Source organism: Lampris incognitus, chromosome 20, assembly GCF_029633865.1.
Source record: "Lampris incognitus isolate fLamInc1 chromosome 20, fLamInc1.hap2, whole genome shotgun sequence".
Lineage (NCBI taxonomy): Eukaryota > Metazoa > Chordata > Actinopteri > Lampriformes > Lampridae > Lampris > Lampris incognitus.
In genome coordinates, this window is record NC_079230.1 from 22756545 (window position 1) to 22779873 (window position 23329).

The window sequence follows — 23329 nt, forward strand, 5'->3', positions numbered from 1 at the left end:
CACAAATACATATGTCTCAAGAGCCAACTTAAATTAAATATAGATTCACTGTGAAGACATGGCCACTCTGCATTCACTTCCAAACAACATGCGGTTGGTTGGTGAGGAAGGTGCTGGAATGAGATTAGGACATGTTGAGCAACTTCCCTCTCCATCCACCTTCTTCAACTCTTTTGTGGAGCAGCGCAACTCCATCCCTCCGTCACCTGCCCACATCCCTGTCTAGCCTCTGACCTCCCGCCACAGCCACAACACGCAGCAGCCGCCACTGCGTAACAAAAGATGAGCACAGAGAAGATCAGCAGACGTGCGGGAGAAAAGGGCGGGCAAAGGGAAAGAGATGAAGGAGAAATGCAATCTTCCCATTCCGTCCTGATGGGTTAACCAAAATGGAAGGAAAAAAATGCAGGAAAGGACCCTGTCACAGTTATCAGTGAAATCCTTCTTCGTACCCCTCCCTCACTGTCTCCCTACTTAAAGCGAACATGGCGGGATACAGCCTTTTTAGCAGGTCCGTTTTCTTTACCTTGGCAATACAAACCACACACATCACCCCACCTCTGGTTGCAGCCTGTCATTCCACATTATATAACTTGAAAGCACTCTCACCGGGGATGAGAAAACACGAGGCGTGCGATGGGAGGTGATGAACGGTACAGACGGGGAGAGAGAGAGAGAGAGAGACACAGACACCTCCCATTTTTCCCTCTCAGCCCAGCAAGCCCTATATACACAGCGGGCTTTTAACATAGACACACTACAAGGTGGTTTGGATACACAAATGGATACGCAATCCCCTTATATGGCTGCCTACTACATGTGTGTGTGTGTGTGTGTGTGTTTGTGTGCATGTGTGCATGCATGTGTGTGCATTTATACGTGCATGCGTGCGTGCATATCCTCTGTCTTGCCGCTTCTGGCGCTGCCTCGTTTCATGTTCTGAGTGGCAGTGATCATATAAAAGCCTCGTTTGGCTGCGTCGTGGTTTAGACTACCGCTGTGATGCTGCAGCATCCCCCGTAGTGTTAGTTTGGGTTTGGGCACTACCAACCTGTAGACTGGGGATGGGTACCGAGCAATGATACTTTTAGTGCCGGCACCAAAGTGGGAAGTGCCGGCCGGACCAATAAGGTCAGCGCTGATGGTGCTTCTTATTGGTGATACAGGTCGCATAAGTGTACATAATTTTCATCAGCGGGTAATACAATCAGCCAACATAGGTCATGCAGCCTACCAGAAAGGGCAGACATGATAATTTTTCTACAGAAAAATTGTTTACAGTCTGTCAACCTATAATTGCAATGTTTCAAAGCTGTTATTACTGTGCATGTGCCAGGGCATTATTCAGGATGCTGCTGTTATGCATATTATGTTGACATCTGGTTGTTTCCGACAGTAAACATGTTCTACCTTTCAAATATGATAACGTTGCTGATATTTGGCAATTACCAGCAATAACAAACAGCTTTTTTTTACACCATAGCGTAAAAGCGGTAATGTCAAGCACCGGTATCGATAAGAAATACCAGTATCGACTTCAATAAATTCCACACGATACCCAACCCTAAATTGTAGACACCATACTACCTAGAAGAGAAGCAGAGCGTTTCTTCTGCAGGAAATAGTCTACACCCGTACAACTTATCAGGATAAGGCCTGTCCCAGCAAACGGAGAAACACTAAGCCACTCATCCAATACAGTTTGTTCATCAACTTTAGGCTAAGTGCAGCTTAGCTCTGCAACCCGGGAAGTGCCGAGCCGCTCTCGGTGATGCAACATCGCACACTGGGTTCCCAGAAAGATACTTCTTTCAGAGCATTTAAATACATACAGCAGAAAACAGACTCGGCTCTTATAATGGTTCAGGTCTAAAAAAAAGAAAGAAAAGAAATCCCAGACATTAAACATCGCAACATTAAACATCAAGCACTGCAAACTCACAAACATTAAATCCTAGAAGCGCTCTAAGCCCACACAAACCCCTGCAAATGCAAGGAAAGGACTTTTCTTAACGGCAGATAAGGCTTGTTTGCAGGAGGAAGCCCCCCCCCCTCTCTCGCTCTCTTTCTCAGAGACAGCAAGGCAGAAAAGCAGCACCCCAGGCCCAGCCCATGAAAACAAAGAGATTAAATGACCTGTGAATGTGACTTTCCATCTTTCCATTAGGCTTTCATTCAACTTAGAGGCCTGCTGCCCCCTTCTGGAGGCTGCTGAGAAATCCCCCCCCCCCCGACGTCTCCCTGTCTTCCCATCCCTGCGCCTGTGATTATTTTTTAATTATGACTCGAGACTGACAAAATAATTTGTAGGGTGGGTTAAATTTGCAAATGATGAAAATCATGGCTGAAGCCGTTCTCTAATAGAGACCTCACAAGCAGTTTGCACACAACTACTATGTCAAGAGTGAAGCCATTAGTTATATATGCAAAGCCCAAACATGGATCCAATTTGTATTATTAAATCGCTCTTTCAACTAGAGAATGGCTTTCACATTCAGTCGAGTCAAGATCTTTCACCTTTAATATGAAACTGACTGAAATGTGCTCTCTCTACATACTGAAACAGAATGCAAATGCAACCCCCCACCACCACCACCTCCACCCCCCTCCCGCCCTCCTCTGAAGTGAGAATCCACAGAGTTGGCTGGGGCCAAAATGTCAACCAGCTCAAACAGATGGTGCAGAGAGCTGAGCCGGGGTACTGACCTTGGTCCACTGCGACTCAGGAGGGAGGTCAACACGACTTGCAGGAGGGCATAAGCGTGCGTATGGATTTGCGTATGCTTTTGTGTTTCCTTTGTGTGCGTGTGCACGCCTGTGTGTGTGTGTGTGTGTGTGTGTGTGTGTTTGTGTGTGTGTGTGTATCCTTGTGTTCATCCGGGGGAGGTATCGGTGGCTGCTCCGAAAACATCAAGAGCGTGCCGCGTCGGTGAGTTGGAGAGGTGACGAGTCACGTCAGGCCTGCGATGTGACGGCAGCCCGGAGGCAGAAAGGGTTCGCAGGTGCGAGCTGGCTGTGTGGGACTTCCGTCAGTCCACCGCTGCGCCAGACGAATGTTAGAAGCGAAACGGCAGCGGGGAGACAACGTGTGATCTCGGTTTGATCAGTGTAAGTGAGTGGACACGAGTCTTACAAGTGGCTATCATCTAGTTGCCGTTAAAAGCGAAAATACCAACGGGCAGTGACGCGGCGGCCGTTGTACTTCAGCGTTAGGCTGGATAATAGTACAACAAAGGGGTGCTTATATTCGAATGCGATAGTTGAAGAGGCCACTCTGAATGTAAATACAGCATGATTTCAGTGCATTTACCGCAGCCCAAACGTCCTTTTGCTTTATTCATCTCTCACCAACAAATGGAGTATTGTACATATCAGCACTGTACGCTTACAGGATCACTTGAAGGGAGTTAAGTATGCCAAGGAGCTCATTATAATGAGATCTTTAGAGTATGTCCCCCCCCCCCCCCACTGTCCATGCACCAATAACTCCCGACTACGCTAGAGTAACTACATTTCCTTTGTTTCAGCCTTGTTATAGCCCCATGTCAGCTTCCCCATATAGCAGCCTCTCAGGAATAGCCAATATTGCATGGTGAAAGCGTGCAGCCCTGCCCACTCGCTGGCTACTACAGCATACATGGGGTTCCCAACCTTTCAGCGACTTTATTTTTATAAATGCACGGCGCGGTATTTCTCAAACATTTCTCTTTGAGTGATCATGGCCGAAGAGTACCTTTGCACACCCAAGTCCGACTTTCTTTTTCATCAGGAGCTTTCTCTACTCCCTAACCGCCCTCTCGCCAGTTCAGCGGCAGAACCTTAATCCATATTCAGTCCTTCTCCATTTGTGGTAGGGGTGAGTGGGGGACTTTAAAGCGGGTTGGTGGGGTGGGGGGGTGGGGTTGGATAAGCGAAATTCACCTCTGCACCAATGCCTATTTCAAAGGGAGAAGGCAATCTCCTCCAGCTCTGTTCCCTGGCCCACAGCTACTGTCCAAGCTTGGTCACACATCGGTGCGTCTCAGAAAGCATTTTCCGCGGCTGATGTCCAGTCGAGACAACGGGGTTGACTGCAAAAAAGAGAGGGACTGTCTGTTTGGAGAGGCTGGATCACATCACTTCAGAGTAGTTAATCTAGCCCACATTTCACCAAGCAGTGAAATGGGAGACGATTCAACATGAAAGGAGCCCTTCTTTTTACTTTCCACAGAGGTAAAATTCCTCCTCCGTACCCCGTCATTACATTTCGAAAGACAACAGCTGGAGCCGACATTAAAAACAATGTCGGCAAATGGAGGCCCAACACATAATGACACAGATAGGAGCACAGCCTGAAACACGTCTCTGCGTCTTCCTGCGGAGTGAAGGGCGTCCTTTGATCATCAAATTGTTCTACTGAAAATCCTCTCTGTTTTCGAATTATCTGGACCACTGAAGTGGAAAGTGAATTTTCTGTGGGCCCAAAAGCTTCTTAAGAGAAACAGGGGGAAAAAAGGAGAGAGGAAACTAGTTGAAAAAGGTGTTGAAAGCAACACAAATGAGGAAGTGTGTCAAAAAAATGTGCACACACACACACACACACACACACACACACACACACACACGGTATATATGTGTGTATATATTCATGTCCTTATCTTTGACAGTGTTGACAGAAATGTATTTAAGTTGTCCAGAAATTACCTCAATGCACCGTTGCAGGATATTACTGATTTCCCCCCACTCTTCACAGATTACGCGACAGACAGACAGCACAAAGGACTTGCGTTATTGTGTCATTGCCAAAAAATCCTGGTATCTATCTACCCACCCGAAGAAAACTCGACATATTTAGGCTATGCAGTGGCTGAACGGCAGTGGATATGCAATGCTGAACCGCCAAGAAAATGAATGTCATCGTACAGAAGTAATTATGGGGCGGACGGACGGGCAGGGGCAATAAGAGTCGAGTAGGCACTATACATTATGGGATATATAGGCTATGGAGCAAAATAATTTAATACCCACCCCGCCGTCACTTCCTTCCCCCAATCCTACCACCCGGACACACATGCATACAAATGCCAACTTGCATCATTCCACTGCTACTGCCCTTGGACATTTAAATTAAGGTGCCGATGCCAGTCTGCGTTTCTGTTCGGATGTAAATTGGCTGTTAACGACTGTCATTGGCAACCTGTTTAATTTGCCCAGCTTGATCACCGTTTGTTTTGATTATACAGCGAAGTGCTTATTTTCAGATTCATGCATATTCATACTTATCCACTCTCTTCGGATGGGTTTGAATCCATTAGGAACATCCTAACGTTAGTTAGCTAACATGCCCTCTTATATACCCATCCCATCCATTACCCAAACCGCTTATCCTGCTCTCAGGGTTGCTGGGGCCTATCTCAGCAGTCATTGGGCGGCAGGCGGGGAGACACCCTGGAAAGGCCGCCAGGCCATCACAGGCCCACACACACACACACAAACACACACACACACACACACACACACACACACACACACACACACACACACACATTCCTAGGGACAATTTAGTATGGTCGAGTCATCTGACCTACATGTCTTTGGACTGTGGGAGGAAACCAGAGCACCCGGAGGAAACCCACGCAGACACGGGGAGAACATGCAAACTCCACACACAGGATGACCCAGGACAACCCCCAAGGCTGGACTACCCTGGGGCTCGAACCCAGGACCTTCGTGCTGTGAGGCGACCGCGCTAACCACTGCGCCACTGTACCGCCTGTCGTATATGTTTTTTATATACACTACCGTTCAAAAGTTTGGGATCACATTGAAATGTCCATATTTTTGAAGGAAAAGCACTGTACTTTTCAATGAAGATAACTTTAAACTAGTCTTAACTTTAAAGAAATACACTCTATACATTGCTAATGTGGTAAATGACTATTCTAGCTGCAAATGTCTGGTTTTTGGTGCAATATCTACATAGGTGTATAGAGGCCCATTTCAAGCAACTATCACTCCAGTGTTCTAATGGTACAATGTGTTTGCTCATTGGCTCAGAAGGCTAATTGATGATTAGAAAACCCTTGTGCAATCATGTTCACACATCTGAAAACAGTTTAGCTCGTTACAGAAGCTACAAAACTGACCTTCCTTTGAGCAGATTGAGTTTCTGGAGCATCACATTTGTGGGGTCAATTAAACGCTCAAAATGGCCAGAAAAAGAGAACTTTCATCTGAAACTCGACAGTCTATTCTTGTTCTTAGAAATGAAGGCTATTCCATGCGAGAAATTGCTAAGAAATTGAAGATTTCCTACACCGGTGTGTACTACTCCCTTCAGAGGACAGCACAAACAGGCTCTAACCAGAGTAGAAAAAGAAGTGGGAGGCCGCGTTGCACAACTGAGCAAGAAGATAAGTACATTAGAGTCTCTAGTTTGAGAAACAGACGCCTCACAGGTCCCCAACTGGCATCTTCATTAAATAGTACCCGCAAAACACCAGTGTCAACATCTACAGTGAAGAGGCGGCTGCGGGATTCTGGGCTTCAGGGCAGAGTGGCAAAGAAAAAGCCATATCTGAGACTGACCAATAAAAGAAAAAGATTAAGATGGGCAAAAGAACACAGACATTGGACAGAGGAAGACTGGAAAAAAGTGTTGTGGACAGATGAATCCAAGTTTGAGGTGTTTGGATCACAAAGAAGAACGTTTGTGAGACGCAGAACAAATGAAAAGATGCTGGAAGAATGCCTGACGCCATCTGTTAAGCATGGTGGAGGTAATGTGATGGTCTGGGGTTGCTTTGGTGCTGGTAAGGTGGGAGATTTGTACAGGGTAAAAGGGATTCTGAATAAGGAAGGCTATCACTCCATTTTGCAACGCCATGCCATACCCAGTGGACAGCGCTTGATTGGAGCCAATTTCATCCTACAACAGGACAATGACCCTAAACACACCTCCAAATTGTGCAAGAACTATTTAGAGCAGAAGCAGGCAGCTGGTATTCTATCGGTAATGGAGTGGCCAGCGCAGTCACCAGATCTGAACCCCATTGAGCTGTTGTGGGAGCAGCTTGACCGTATGGTACGCAAGAAGTGCCCATCCAACCAATCCAACTTGTGGGAGCTGCTTCTGGAAGCGTGGGGTGCAATTTCTCCAGATTACCTCAACAAATTAACAGCTAGAATGCCAAAGGTCTGCAATGCTGTAATTGCTGCAAATGGAGGATTCTTTGACGAAAGCAAAGTTTGATGTAAAAAAAATCTTATTTCAAATACAAATCATTATTTCTAACCTTGTCAATGTCTTGACTCTATTTTCTATTCATTTCACAACATATGGTGGTGAATAAGTGTGACTTTTCATGGAAAACACAAAATTGTTTGGGTGATCCCAAACTTTTGAACGGTAGCATATATATATAATTTTTTTTATCCAGCAAAGAGCCTTTTTATGTTGGTTGCAGAGTAAACTGCTGTAAATTACATATTAACACCGCTGCATCAAATTTGTCATAGGATTATTCTGGTTTGACATTTCCCAGCAGCTAAAACTTGTGAGTCACACCTAAAGCTAACAAAAACGGCACACGTCTTCATCCTTGACGAGCCTACAAAACACTTTAAAACATGCGAGATTTTCAATGATGTGTCGACCTTCTGTGGATCTGAACTTGGCCTCCCGTGCTCCTGACGTGACTGGGGATCCTGAATAACAACCAGCTTCAACGGGGACGGCCAGAGGAGAGGACGAGTTGAGCTCCAGCCATTTTTATTTACATCCAGAGATTTTTATAATATCTGCTGCTTTGGTAGGAGCGAGGCTTTAACAGTTTAAAGTGGAACAGACAGCAGTGTTCCCAACATTCTCACACACTGCTTGAAGGAAAAATCATTGTTGGAAACTGTGCTCGCCCGTCCCTGAATTCAAATGAAGGGGAGGGGACCCTCTGGTGCGAGTGCCTGTCAAATAGTGGTAAAGAAATTGACAGTAGATCCAAGCAACATACAAAACCCCAGAGAAGTCACGGCAGTAGAGGATGTACAAAACGGGTGCTGGGATGGCTATTTGGCATTCTGAGCGACGCTTAACTAGATGAATTGACTGGATCTGCCCCTGGCATACTGTAGAGACTTTCAAGCATCCATGTAGCTGCAGATCTGGTTGTGTGTGTGTGTGTGTGTGTGTGTGTGTGTGTGTGTGTGTGTGTGTGTGTGTGTTGTGTGTTCAGGTTGAGAAATAATTAGGTCCTGAGCACCGAGTGGTGCGAAGGCTCTATTGTATTTGTAGGGATTATTATTTTTTCTTCTTTTTTTTTGACTTCAAATGGATTTGGGTGCTCCAAAACTCACAAAACTTTGCACATGTATCATAAGTGGTGAACATATAGAAAAATGTAAAACATTTGAACATTTAAAAAAATTAAACGTGAACATTTAAAAAAAAATTTTTTTTACATTTTTTTTTCTTTTCTCCCTTGTCTGTGTTTATGTGAATGAGGTCGTATATCTGTCGTATATTTATTTGTACTCGACGTCATTTCGGAGGATGCAGGGGGGAGGGGGGTGGAGATATGTTAGGGAGCAGGGGAGGGATGGGAATAATACTGGATTTATTTCATATGTTGATTCTGTGATTTGTAAAATGCAAAAGCCAATAAGTAAAAAAAAAAAAAAAGAAAAAAAGAACATTGATATATCTGCTATACATCTGGGGCTTGGATGTACCAAACTGTCTCGGTAGCGCCCCCTAACAATTAAAATTGACGTAGATGTATGACTTCCATTTTCAAAAAATTACCTTTCAAAATATTTGGAAAGTATTAAGTTTTCAAAAATTCTAAGGCTGTTAAATTGTTGCATCTATGTGAATCTTAATACAAATAGCTAAAGCTAGAGTGCAGGACTTTTACATATAAACGAATGTCCGTGACATTCAAGCCCTTGCCAAACGATATGGCCGCCCGTCCAGGGCGTCTCCCCGCCTGCCGCCCAATGACTGCTGGAATAGGCTCCAGCATCCCCGCGACCCTGAGAGCAGGACAAGCGGTTCAGATAATGGATGGATGGATGGATGATTAAGCCTATCACCGCCACGTAAATCTCTGTATTTCGCAGCATAATGGAGTTTTAAATCTAGTGTCTGGTGTGACATTTCCGCACTGGAGCACCGGTAGTGATACGTCAACCAGCAATGATCGCTTTGCCAGAGCTGAACTTCCGCGTGACCAAAGCATTTGCATGCCTATGCAGGCGGGGATGTAATTTGAATACTGCCATATTGTGATGTTCAATTTTGGTGTCTAAATTAGTGATGATGAGAATTTATCACACAAAATTTCTTACATAATGAGGCCTGAAATATTTAAGGGAGTATTATTTGAAAACTAGTTTTGGTTTGATATTATAATTTACATTACCAAACAGGTCAATGTGATGACCCTAAGTTGAATTTTTGAAGAGAAGTTTTACCTATGTAAGCGTATTGTCATATTTATCTATATTGATATTGTGCAAAATTTCATAGATTTTCCTGACAACAATGTTTTCCATATTCCCCAGTGCTACTTTTGGGGTAGTAACAGCAGTGAGGGTGGCTTGTTTTATTGAGCTTTCATAGCCCAATACTAAGTTTTCTTCCCCTAATTATTGATTTGATTACTTATATGTTACAAGGAAAAGCTGTCTTTCTGCACAGACAATGATGTTTGTGATCACCTCTTATCCCAGACTGGCCAGCGTCAGGATGTTTACTATTTTTATTTGGATGCAACGTGTGCTGCATCTGACAGCACCGATTTTTTACTAAGGTTGAAATTCACCAGGTTCCTCAAGGTCTAATTTCCTTTCCTGTAGTCAGGACTTGTAAATTCAAAACTAAGAGAGTGCTCTTGCCAAGAGGAAGCAGTAGTATTTGCTACAGCAGACAATACCTTACAATGTCCTTCAAGGAGATTTTCCTTTTCATTTCTCTTTCAACATTTCTTCCCCTTCTGGTTTCACCTTGTGGTTGTAGACAATACATGGCCATTCCAAGAAACACAACTAACTATTTCTGAGGCAGCTTTGAGCCCTGCAGTTTAAATTTCCAATGCATTCTCATCTTGACAAAGTGTTGATATCTGATGTGCAAGGTATCCTTCGGTGTCTGTATGAGACGTGGCAGACGTTTCATAGACTCCAATGTTAAACTTTCAGCCAGATATGAGAATATTAATGAGATACAGGTTATGTAATGGTTAAGTTTAGGGTTAAAGTTAGGTGGTGGTTAAACTGTCATGTCTCATACAGATGCCAAAAGGTTCCTTACCTGTCATATATTGACATTTTGTCAACGGTTTCAATATATGATGATATGGGATGAAAATAGGCTCGAATTCCATTCATTCATTCATCCAGCCATTATCGATGCCGTTTATCCTTACTCAGGGTCGCGGGATGCTGGAGCCTGTCCCAGCAGTCATCGCACGGTAGGCAGGGAGACACCCTGGACAGGTAACCAGTCCATCACAAGGCCGACACACACACACACATTCACACCTAGGGACAATTTAGTACAGCCGATTCACCTGACCTACGTGTCTTTGGACTGTGGGAGGAAACCGGAGCACCTGGAGGAAACCCACGCAGACACGAGGAGAACATGCAAACTCCCCACAGAGGACACAGAGGACGACCCAGGACAACCCCCAAGGTTGGACTACCCTGGGGCATGAACCCAGGACCTTCTTGCTATGAGGCGACCACGCTAACCACTGCACCACTTATTGATGGAAAAAGAAAAAGAAAACTGTTTATCATCAACAAAACACTTTCCATGACAAAAAGAAGTCTATTACCAGTTTAAAACTCACATTTTTAAAAAGTCCATAACCAATCTTCATAATTGCTAGGTGGGATGACAGTACACATGTTTTTACTGTGTACACATCTAAGAAATGAAATATCAATGAAATTAGAAAAACTCCCGATTTTGTCGGGGAACCTCTGTATCTCTCTCACGGACCCCTTGGGGTCCCTGGAGTCTGAAAAGGAAGAACGGCAGAGATCGAGGCATGCCGCAGACACTTTTTCAGCCATATAAAGAAAGGACAACTCACCACAGCTTCATCCTCAGACAGAATTCGCTCCTCATCCTCGACATAAGCCACTTTTGCCTGGACTTCATCCACCGTGATGCTGTGGTGTTGAAAAGACACAGATGGCAACAGTGTGAAAGCGATTCAGCACGTTTATCTGATTACCCTAGGGATGCATCGATATCAGTTTTTCGCTGCCAATACCGTTTCTGATAATGAATATTTAAGTACTGGCCGATACTGAGTGTTCATCCAATCCATCGCTTTTGCTGAACAGTGCAGTAACTCTCTAGAGCTTTAGTTTGGGGTTTTATGGGTAAAAATATTGAGATAGAATCCATTTTTCTTTTTCCATTCCATTCCATTATCCAAGCTGCCTATCTGAATTCGGGCCGCGGAATGATTGAGCCTATCCCAGCAGCAGGGGCGCAACGAGGAGGGGTGCAGAGGGTACAATGCATACAGGCGCCGCATCAGCAAGGGCGCCAAAAGAACAGTGTACAGTAAACAATTTCTGGTTTTAAAAGTCTAATATTTATAAATATTATAACTTCGATGAGAATTTTGGATTAGAATATATAGTTACATGTTATAATTTTTAATTATAATTTTTTTTTTGCGTAGTCTTTTGGCGCCTCCACTGATGTGGCACCTGTGTGCATTGCACCCTCTGCACACCCCTCCCTTGTTGCGCCCCTGCCCAGCAGTCATTGGGTGGCAGGTGGGGAGGCACCCTGGACAGGCCGCCAGTCCATCACAGGGCCCCCACCAGCACACCTAGGGACAATTTAATATGGCCGATTCACCTGACCTACATGTCTTTGGACTGTGGGAGGAATCCAGAGCACCTGGAGGAAGCCCACGTAGACACAGAGAGAACATGCAAACTCCACACAGAGGATGACCAAGAACGACCCCCAAGGTTAGACAACCCCGGGGTTCGAACCCCGGACCTTCTTGCTGTGAGGCAACCACGCTAACCACTGCGCCACCGTGCCGCTTTTCTTTTTCCAACATTCAAGAAATACAGGTTCCCAAGTCCCAAAAATGCAGTAAATCAAACCATTTCACTTTTATTTACAACGTTACTCTGGCTGGTATCAGATTTTAGTTTTGGGTAAAATCGCTGATACCGATACTCCATTTTAGCCTGGCATCAGCCAAATATCCAATATCAGAGTGCATGGTACTGGTGCATACCTAGATTACATCCAAAAGAAAAAAGAATATATTTTGGAAGATGACAACGATGGATTCAGGGAGTCCACGTCACAGCGGAGCCGTGCCGACAGAATGCGAGGGAGGGTTGTGTGCCTTTTTATGGGGGTCTCTGTTTTATTAGCTGATATAAAGCAGAGTGACAGGAAGAAATAGGAGGGAGAGAAAGAAAGAGAAAGGTTGACCTGTGACAATTAAATTTAACTTTATTAGCCTCCTGGAGACTCAACCAATTTCAGTGCTCCATATTGGTTCAGGCCTAGGCGCCAACATCCTCGGTAGCTATCCTTTCTGTCTCCTTCCCATCAAATATATGCAAAACAACCACTGAAACATAACCCGTGACGCCACCCAGCAGCAGAAGCTGGCCGAATCATTCCCTGACCAAAAACACCAACACACAAATACCTCAGCTGTTACCTGAGCTCTGCATTCAAACTCAACACTTTAATGGCATACTATATGAATTTTCACTATTTCACTGTTTCTTACGCTACAGAGAAAAGGCCAGCCCACCAATACCGGTGTAGCGCTCCAGCTACCATCTCCGCAGATGGATTTTACTGCCGTGATCTGCCTTTGTGTCTACCTTCGTAGTGAAGAAACAAACAGATGTGAAAAACTCTGTATGATTCTTGTGACTTTCAGATTAGCATCACAGATAATATTGATAAATAAATAATGTTGATGACTATTACATTGGTGCAAAATCTCACTGTTTGATTTGAAGATGTTAAAAGCAGATATTCTGGAAGTTTCTTAATGAATTGAAACATTGAAAATGTACAGCTAAAGAATTAAATATGATTACAAGAACATTCACAGAAAGGTCAAGGCTATAAGTGTGTGTGCGTGTATGTGTGTGTGTGTGTATGTATGTTCCTTTATGTTTAATACCGTCTGTTTAAGGGCAACCCAGGTGTGCAAAGCATAGCACCTGTGTTTGTGTTGCCATGGTGTGTGTGTGTATATGTTGCGAACAATTGTGTTTTGAGGCTTGCCACAGCAGCTGGTAGCAACCCCGCAATGACGCCCTGTATCGCTTTTCATTAAGGACACAATGTGAACACGATCATTGGATCCCTTTATCAGCTATTCATCCCTGCTGGTATCTTTTCCAGAGTTTTCTCTTCACTAACACCATTCAGCTGCAGTAATGATTGCATGGCCCGGATCAATTCCAGGAGCCCGCTGAAAGCGGTCGGGCAAGCAAACATACAAGGTGAACGCGCCACAGAATCAATGCCGGGGGTAACTGTTGGAGGTGTATCGGGGCTTTCAGCATTATGCGGCTACTCTGGAGGGTGTGCAGTATAGCAAGGTTGGCTCCAGCAATCTGGTGCAATGATGCAGGCCCCGGTCCCAATTACACAAGGCGCGACCGAAGGCTGCGCTCAACGAGAATGGTATGATGCGCACGGGAACCGCATGCAGACACAGACAGACATGGTCCAACAACTCTTGGACAGGTAACGAAACAGGAACAGAACACTTGCAGAGAGGTGGACATCTCCACACACACACACACACACACACACACACACACACACACACACACACACACACACACACACACACACACACACACACACACACTAGCATAGAGGAGAGGATGGAGAGAGCAAACTGTTTGTGGGCCTTTGGGAGGCTCCATCATGGCTCATTTCCTGAGGCAGTTGGTTGACTCTATTTTTAGGCAGGCATACTGGTACCAGTTAATCCTGCACTGGGCTGCCAACTGCCTGCCAGCTGGCACAGGGGAGACACGTGTGCTCGGGACATGGCAACGCAGGAAAGTCAGAGCCGCCCCAAATAAACCATTTGAGTGGGATTTTTCCACTTCTTCTCCAAAACCTCCTTTTGCCCATGGTACAAAACAGCAAGAGCATTTTTTTTTTATGAGTGCACCTTTAAAAACAAACCTTGTGCTGATATGTATGTGACCACGCCATTTTTCTCCCTCAGCCTGCAACCCTGCACATCCCTGAAACAACAGCTATTCTTCAGACGCAGCATTTGCATGAAAGATAAAATCATCAACGGCTTTCAGTGGCGCATCTCATCGGGAAACTTCGATCTATTTGTCTTCAAAAATCTGGTTTTAGTGGAGATTAGTAGTCCACGAGAAAAATAATGAGCGGTTGTTAATGATCGTAGGCTGATCACATAGTAAAAATGAGATCAGTATGTGACAGAGCGATTATTGGCTAATCTGCATGAAAGATGATGAACAACTTTCCAGTGGATTAACAACAGGAAGAGTTTTGCTAAGTGTCATTAAAAACAAAGACGAAGGCAAAGGTCTTTTTTTAACAAGGTAAACAGCGCTATACGACCGTTAATCCGACTTCAAGTCTGTAAATCTACCAGGAGGGCAGTGGCATTAGGTGTACTATTGACTGTGTTTATCATAAAGCCAACTACTTCAGACCTGACACCTGGGTGTGCAGGCTTCAGCGCTTTGCAGGAAAAATGGCGATGTAGCATACACACGCAGAACCCCGTCCCTGCCGCCTTATTCAAATGAACATCAATATGTGTCCCGCTTCCAGCGAGCTGGCCGCCCCGCCCGAATCCCAATGACTGATTGAGCGAAACAACAGCCGCACAGAAAACAAGCGGCACTTGCAGATATTTTAGCTTAGTAATGTGTTTGTTTAAACGCAGGCCATGGATAGACTCCACCTGGGATGGATGGAGGCATGGGACAGCGCGCAGGGGCTGAATAATGGTACACATCCAGGCTCGGGAATACATTAGCGGGCGCGCGGCACACTCCCCCCCGGAAAAGCGCTGCCCAAGCACTTCCTCCTGGATGTGGCCGCATGTTTTATAGTGTTTTCAGTTTACTGTGCCTGGCCCCTGCTTCCCTTCTGATAGAATATGCCCAGTTAGCTTAAGCAGTATTGATTTCTTTCAGGGTGGGTGGGGGCAGGATGGGCAGGTGTGTGTGTGTGTTGGGCAGGGTGGGGGGGTGGAGAAATGGCAAAGAGGGCATGCAGGTTCATTGGATATCAAGGGCTCTCTTTTTCTGCCAGCCGCATGGAAATTTAAATATCTCACTGGGGAGCAAAATCAGTGCCATTCACCGTAACACTGGCAGAGGTTAAACATTGCTCACGGCAGCAAGTTAGTCGACTCTGGTGGCTGGGAGGAAGGGAAATGTGTGCATGCGTGTGTGTGTGTGTGTGGGTGCACGCATGCAAGCATGCATGTGTATGTGCGTGTATAGATGGGGAGGGGGGATGTAAGCAGGCTCTGTCGGAACTCTCGGGTAGTAGATTATGCAACACAAACAAGGCAATGAATTGCTTTTTGATCTTGGGGGACAGAAAAAAAACCGATCCAAGGCGGAGTAGTTTAAGGGAATGAGGGCGGTTCATCCAACTAAGACAGATGACACCTCACTGCGGCAGAGGATGGGGTGTAACCAATGGGCGCAGTAGATGCACATCCCAATGTAAATTAGGTACTCATGAGTCAGCCATTCATCTTGCACAATGAAGGGGGGGGGGTGTCAGTCATTAACAGACGCAAAGCCAGGGGTAGTCAAGAAAGGTAAGTGCTAAGGTTGAGTTTGAGCTGGATGTTTCGACGCGTTGGGTTAGCTGGATTTCAGAATCAGAATCATAATCAGAAACATTAATTTGTCATTCCATTCCATGCACCTGCACACATGAAATGAAACATCATTTCCCCTCAAACTACAAGAACACGTCTATCCAAACTACACAAAACTACAAAAACATATATCCAACATGTCAAAAAAAAAAATTCACTGTCAAAGAGAGCGAACGCCAGTATGACTGTCGGAGCTGCTGGTCTGCATGGGCTAGCAGTTAGCTTAGCCTGCCCCATTAATGCGTCCTGCCAGACCGCCCTCGGTGTTTCCTCTTCGGGCGCAGCTCCAGGCAGGGCCATGGTCCTTGGGCCCACAGGACGCAGCAGACCAAGCTCTCCAGCCATCAAACGAAGACACAAACTTAGACATAGACGTGGACAAAGACACTGCATGGACGGTACTGGGTGAGGCCGCCGCAAACGTGAATTTGCACTGACATCTCCCCACACCGGAAGCGGAATTTCCTTTAAACATCTCGAGGATGTTTAGGAGTGAAAGTGAATACGCATTATCGGAGTTCCCAGCCCCAGTTCACACACACCATTATAGCTCAACAGCAGCTCGCCTAGTCCAGATTGACAGACATGTAGTCAGTCACCGATTCTGTTTTACTAAGCCGCCTCCAAATCCGTGCAGGTAATTTGCATTATTATGTCGATCACCTCATAACCTTTGCCATTTTGGTCTTTTTTGATGGACGGCTGAGTTAATGGGACAAAATCCTACTGGGGAGAAAACAAAATGAACCTCTGCATCTTTGATGAAATTCATCCTGGTCATTGTTCACCTGGTAATGCTTTACTGTCAGACAACAAACATCCATATTCAAAAGGAAAACAAGCTATTTTTTTGTTTTTGTTTTATGGGTGTGAGCTATGCATTTTAAGGTTTTGCAATTAGTTTTAAAGTGTTTCATAATTCCCGGGGGCATTTAGCCTGCTAGAAATGTAAAGGACAGTGAAGGTTTTCATGTGAAAATTTGCAAAATTGTTTATTTACCTGCCATCGTTGTTGCTGTCCAACTGATGGAAAATGCTGGTAATGGTTCTGTTTTGACGTCTGGGACCTTTGTATGGAGGGAGAAAAAGCCATATTTGGATTACTGTAATTCTACCTCAGCATTACTCCAAGCAATGTAAATGTATCAAAAAGACAGACTATGATAAGAGACAGGTTTTTTTTCCAACTGCAAAATTGCAGCAGAATTTCCCTTTACCCACCAACCAGTCACTGCTGTCAGTAAATAATCCCTGTGAAAGCAAGCTGAACGACAGGTATAGGTGGCAGAGATGGAGAAAAGGATGGAGCGGAGTCGAGTTTAGATGTGGGGAGAGGTGTGTGTATTTGCGTGCGCACATATGCGTGCGTGTGTACGGGGGGGGGTTGTGGGAGGGTGGAGGTTCACCCGGTGCTTGAGCAATCAGGTAATGAGTCTGTCATGCTGTGCAAGAACATTTGGTTGCTCTGTTGGGGGGGGGCATCAGGGTCCAGAATGCAATCAGGAAGCTTTGTGCTGTAATGGCTGGTATGACAGTGATTTCCCTCCTTCTTCATTCCTAGTCGAACACTGGCAAATAGGAGGCTCCAAAAAGAAGAGACCCTCAATATCGTTCCCGATGAGCGCGTAATTTCCGCCGGCTCGTTTTTCTTTGCTAATCCCATTTGGTGGCACAAGAGGAAGAGGAAGTGATCCTGAGTGTCTTTCTAAACAACTCCCACATCATAAGCGGAGCCGAGAATTCAAAAGTGGGAAAGTGGTTGACCCCTAAAACTGGAGAGAAGCACTTAACATCATGCTAATTGCACATCCCCCACAATTACCTTTCTGTGCAACAGTTGTGTAATAGAGACATAATAAAATGAGCGATATCTTCAAATGAGTGACAATAAAACATCCATGATGCAAACATATAAACATATACTTGCTCTTGGGAGGCAATAATTCAATATTATTGTTTATTGTCTTTCAATGGTACTTTACTGGGATGAGATTTGGATATTATGACATGATACACAATTTTGCTGCCTAAATTCATGACGATGAGAATATCAAATCTAAAATTTCTCACAAAACGAGGTCTAAAATATGTGAGGGAGTATAATTTGAAAACTAGCTTTGGTTTTATTTTATACTTTACATTCTTAAACATGGTTGAGCAAGACAGCTAACACCTAACTGCCCCGATGAGCTGGTTGTTACCTTGCACGGCGGTGTGTGTGTGTGTGTGTGTGCGCGCGTGCGCGTGGATGAATGTGAGGCATTCATTGATTGTAAAGCGCTTTGACTGGCTGTGGCAGCAGAAAAGCACTGTATATGTTTACCATTCACCGTGGTAGTTTTGCACATTTGAGCAGTTATCGCGATATAAATCGACGTTGCGTAAAGTTCCCTGTGATTATGGTGATAATAATATTTTCCATATTGCCCAGCACTACTTGCTGTATATCATCAAATCTCTTACTGCCTAAGACACAAATATCAAAACAAACATCACCCATTGCACAACACAGCCAAATAGAATAGAGGACAATAACTTCAAATCAGAAATGGATAGGTCAAATGGAAAGGCCATGCACCAACAAGGCAATTCTTCTCTTACGGTCAGTTTTGTTATTACTGCCTCCCCATGTTAAGATGGTGATGGTAGGAAAGCACAGCTGGATCTTCACAGTGAATAAGTTATGAATCCCCGCCATTAAACACACTAGGTTTTAATTTAGGAATGCATGTGGAGGGGCGTCCAGGTAGCGAAGCGGCCTATTCCATTGCCTACCAAGACGGGGATCGCCAGTTCGAATCCCCGTGTTACCTCCGGGTTAGTCAGGTGTCCCTAAACACAATTGGCCGTGTCGGATGTGGATGTGGGTATGTGTCCTGGTCGCTGCACTAGCACCTCCTCTGGCCGGTTGGGGCGCCTGTTCAGGGGGGAGGGGGAACTGTGGGGAATAGCGTGATCCTCCCACGTGCTATGTCCCCCTGGTGAAACTCCTCACCGCCAGGTTAAAAGAAGCGGCTGGCGACTCCACATGTATCGGAGGAGGCATGTGGTGGTCTGCAGCCCGCCCCCCCTGGATTGGCAGAGGGGGTGGAGCAGTGACCGGGACAGCTTGGAATAGTTGGGTAATTGGCCAGATAACATTGGGGAGAAAGGGGGGGGGGATCCAAGAAAAAAAAGAGAGGAATGCATGTGGAACATAATTTGTTGCGATGAAAACCATATAGAAATGCACATCGCAAAATTTAGGCAATTTGGTATCATGTACCCGTGCAACAGAAAAATCCCAAATCAAGGGAGCTCCTGTCTTTCTAAAAGGAGCCGAGCTCCCCACGGCTTAGCTGATGTTGACACACTAATGTGTGCGGGGTGGGGGGGGTCCAATATGTATTAATTCATGAGCCTTTAATTAAATCACATTCTGATGGCCATTTTAATTTTAGATTTTAAAGTTTGAAAAGGGCCAAGATGCTAGACTTCATCTTGCAAACCACAATGTGAAAAAAGAAACAGGCACTGGCAGAGGAGCCAGCTGGTGCCGATTCGACCCGATCAGGACCAAAAAATAGACTCACTGCTGTTATTTCGCAATGCACGCAGCGTCTGTTGTTTCAGTGGCCTTTCCTTTGCTCGAACGGCAGGCCATATTCCCCTCCTAACGCTTGACATTCTCAACCCATCCTGTTCTTTCTGTCTCACAAGAAGAGGGAGAGATATGATGCCATCTCTCCCTTGGCTGCAGGGGAGGGAAAAAAAGCAGTATGGAGGATAGATGGTGATGGGGAGAAGGTGCGGGGAATGAGGGATTTGGTGAGGGTCGAACGCAGGAGAGAGAACGAGTGAGAAAGAATGTCGAAAATGAGTGAGCAAGGAGAGAGAGAGAGAGAGAGAGAGAGAGAGAGAGAGAGAGAGAGAGAGAGAGAGAGAGGATGATGCGGGAGACAGAGAGAGAGAGCTGGAGGAGGCGGGAGAAAGAGAGAGAGAGAGAGGGGAGGTTGAAGACATTGGCTCTCCGGGCCAATGGCACATATAGTAGGCTATGTTTACTAATGGACACCATCACTCATCTGCCCTACGTTACCCTGGCGAGAGTGCAGTCAGCTTGTAAAATAACAAAGGCAGAAAGAGAACCGAGGAAATGAAACACAGCAGCAGGGAGACTGTGAATGCATGCCTGCATGCCATCCTATCCGTGCAGGGCTTTCATCATTATTGCAGACCCCCCCCCCCTCCCCATATTCTGAAGGCTAACGTGAGACACCTGACATTGAAAAACATACTTCACCTTGATGCTCTATATAGCCTCGGCTGTAAGTACCTACTTCTGGTGAAGGAAAAAAAGGCCTTCGAAGCAGACAGACTGCAACGGCTCAAAAGGTCACAGGTCTGGATCATAATCGTAAATTGTAATTCAGTGGCGTTAAATTTTTACTTTGTGGAGGAATTGAAATACTGCGGCAGACTGACCTCAGTCAAATAGTATCTTACAACTAAATATTTTCACCTGCATAAAGCGCAAGATGGCCCCAGTTTGACACACCAGGGCAAGTTCAGACACCAGTGGGTATTTTCAATCACAAAGAAATAAACTGATTTCACAGCTATTCTAGAGTACGTGACAAAAGTTCACTTTTCTTGCATACAGGTAGGCTAGAAATAGGCTAAACATAACAATCATCAGCAATGTGACCAAGGTCTGTTTATATACTGCCATAATTTGCCATGCATATTTTTACATATGGTGCAGAATGATAGCCATCGGCTAAGATAATGCTAAGGCACTTGGTCTCTCGTTGTCTCTCAGTGCCTCTCAATCACGGCATGTAGTTTCTCTGGAAAACAAGCATACCAAGGTAGATGGTCTTCAAGAAAACTTGCCACTGAAATCAGATCAAGCAGTGGATTAGCGGTGAACTTGAGGAAACCCCTCAAACTGCCGGTGAACTCCGGGCCCCGTGTAGCTTTGCATATTAAGACTTGTCTTTACCGTTCAAAGACAGAGTAACACGAGCCAAATACGCCTATCTGAGGGGATCAAATCGAGTAAACATCATTAGAGAGGGGGAGGAGACCTTGATGTGAACCCATAGCTTATCATGGGTGGCATTAGAAAAGAGTTCCTGGAAAAACAAGCCTATATGCAATCAGCGTCCTCTCCGAGGAGGTAGCCTTCGTTATTTAATTAGGATTTAGACCAAATCCCCCAGCCTTGTGGTACCCTAGAGGAACCATAAATACAGAGACCATCAAAAGGCAAATAAATACGGAATATGGCTCAGAGATATGGTCCCCTCGGTCTGAAAAAACAATGCCTGACTATTTTCTTTTTTTTAAAGAGCTAAATAACCGCCATGGGACCTGATTTAGGAAGCGGTAATGGACCTAGAAAAGCTAGCATCACTGCACGTTTATCTCCATGATAACATCTTGCATTAGGAGCATCCAGTGAGCATTAGAGGTTGGACTGTGATGAGTCTGTGTGTGCAACGGCCTCAGAGCTTTGAAAGACCAGAAAATACATCACGCCTCACTGGGTCAGTTCAAAATCAGATGAGGTGGCCTGAGATTAATTTATCATCTAATATAGGATAAATCAGGCTTTCTGTGTGTTGACAGCACTTGAGGAGGAGTCTGAACTTTTTGAATGTCCTCAGTGAAACAATCCTTACTTTCTGAATCCGCGACTTTGACACTGGCGTGCATCATGAAATATCAAAAAAGGGAAAACTCAGTCTGCAACCGATAAATGCTACTATCTCTAATTACCAATATCCTGCTAAATTAATTTGTCCTTTTTAGTTTATTCCCAGAAACATTGCTCCAAGGAAAACTGTTGTTCTGTAATTTTCTCTGACAGAAACAATAACGCGGTCCTTTAAAAACTCCCAGTGACTGTATACGAACCCCTGGAGAAGAGCTTGATGAAATGCAGCAATGATAGAAGGGGAAAGACTGAAAGTTGTACTTAAGACAGCTTACAACTGCTCGTTCTTTTTCACTCCTGTGTCACCATCAGCTATTGATTGATGATAGTGAGGGACAAAAGATGGCTCACAAGAATCCAATCTTGAAGCTATGTGCCGACGTTTGACCAAAATAACATAATGTACTTCTCAATACCTCTCTGGTTTCTTAGCTGCTTTGTGAGGAGCAAGGGACGTGTGCAACACACTATGTAGTCTGCAGAGGGGATATGCGATAAATTGTTCATACAAAACATTTCTATTGGGGTTAAGATTTTAAGTTATGGCGTCCGGGTGGCATGGTGGTCTATTCTGTTGCCTATCAACATGAGGATCACCGGTTCGAATCCCCGAGTTACCTCCGGCTTGGTCGGGTGTCCCTACAGACACAATTGGTCGCGTCTACGGCTGGGAAGCCGGATGTGGGTATGTGTCCTGGTTGCTGCACTAGTGCCTCCTCTGGTTGGTCGGGACACCTGTTCGGGGGTGGGGGGGGACTGGGTGGAATAGCGTGATCTTCCCACGCGCTACGTCCCCCTGGCGAAACGCCTCACTGTCAGGTGAAAAGAAGCAGCTGGCAACTCCACATGTATCGGAGGAGGCATGTTGTAGTCTGCAACCCTCCCCGGATCGGCAGAGGGGGTGGAGCAGCGACCGGGACAACTCGGAAGAGTGGGGTAGTTTGCCAAGCACAAATGGGGAGAAGGGGGGGGGATAAAAAAATATAGTTTTAGGTTATTCAAGGATTACAATGACTAGGAGAAACTTGTGTCCACCAACTTGTAATTTAAAACAAAAACGAATGGGGAAAAAACGGGATGAATGGGGCAAAAGCTTGAGAAGGGTGGCTGTCTAAACACAGCCCTTGGGGCAATAGCCTACAGCTGACTGTGCAATGTGACTTCCCTGTGGCAAGCAGAAACAGTTTAAGCATTGATCATTTAAGTATGACATCGATATTATTTATGTTTCCTCCCAGCTTTATCCCTGATGAAAATAGATGAGGTCTTTGAGTACATGAGGTGGAGACGGGATCTAAGATGCCATGGAGATGTGGACCTTGAAGCCATTTATAAGTGTGCACATCTTCACATTTTCTAAAGAGATTTACTTCATGGCCTTAGTGTATGAATTAAAACCATCACCAATATAATCTTGTACACTTCTCAGAAAATGTATCTGACATCACCCTCTCCCCGATAAATCACATGTGCTCTGCCATATCGTCCTCCTCCACTCGTTCTCAATTCCTTTTAGAAAGAGGAAAAAGGAAGAAAAAAAAAACATACTTTTTCTTCACCGAGCTCTCACTCTGATCGCTCGTCACAGGGTTATGGATGGAGCATTATGGCTTCGATCCTTCCGCTTTTTACTACTGGTTTGCTTGTACTGATTTGCTTATTCTGCTGTTCCTCTAATAAGACACTTTGGATGAGAAATGTTAAGTCTAAAATGTGAACGCAGTGTACAAAT

At 45.0% G+C, this 23329-nt stretch overlaps 1 protein-coding gene across 2 annotated transcripts in view; it reads right to left on the reverse strand.

Moving 5' to 3' along the window:
* LOC130130822 (glucosidase 2 subunit beta-like) overlaps window positions 1–23329 on the reverse strand; it is a 230553-nt gene that overhangs the window by 185548 nt on the left and 21676 nt on the right. For both annotated transcript variants that reach the window (XM_056300658.1, XM_056300659.1), the window contains exons 7-8: window positions 16897–16963; window positions 11079–11157 (exon numbers count right to left, since the gene is read on the reverse strand). In XM_056300658.1, the coding sequence (XP_056156633.1) occupies window positions 11079–11157; window positions 16897–16963 (146 nt within the window). The remainder of the gene's footprint in view (window positions 1–11078; window positions 11158–16896; window positions 16964–23329) is intronic.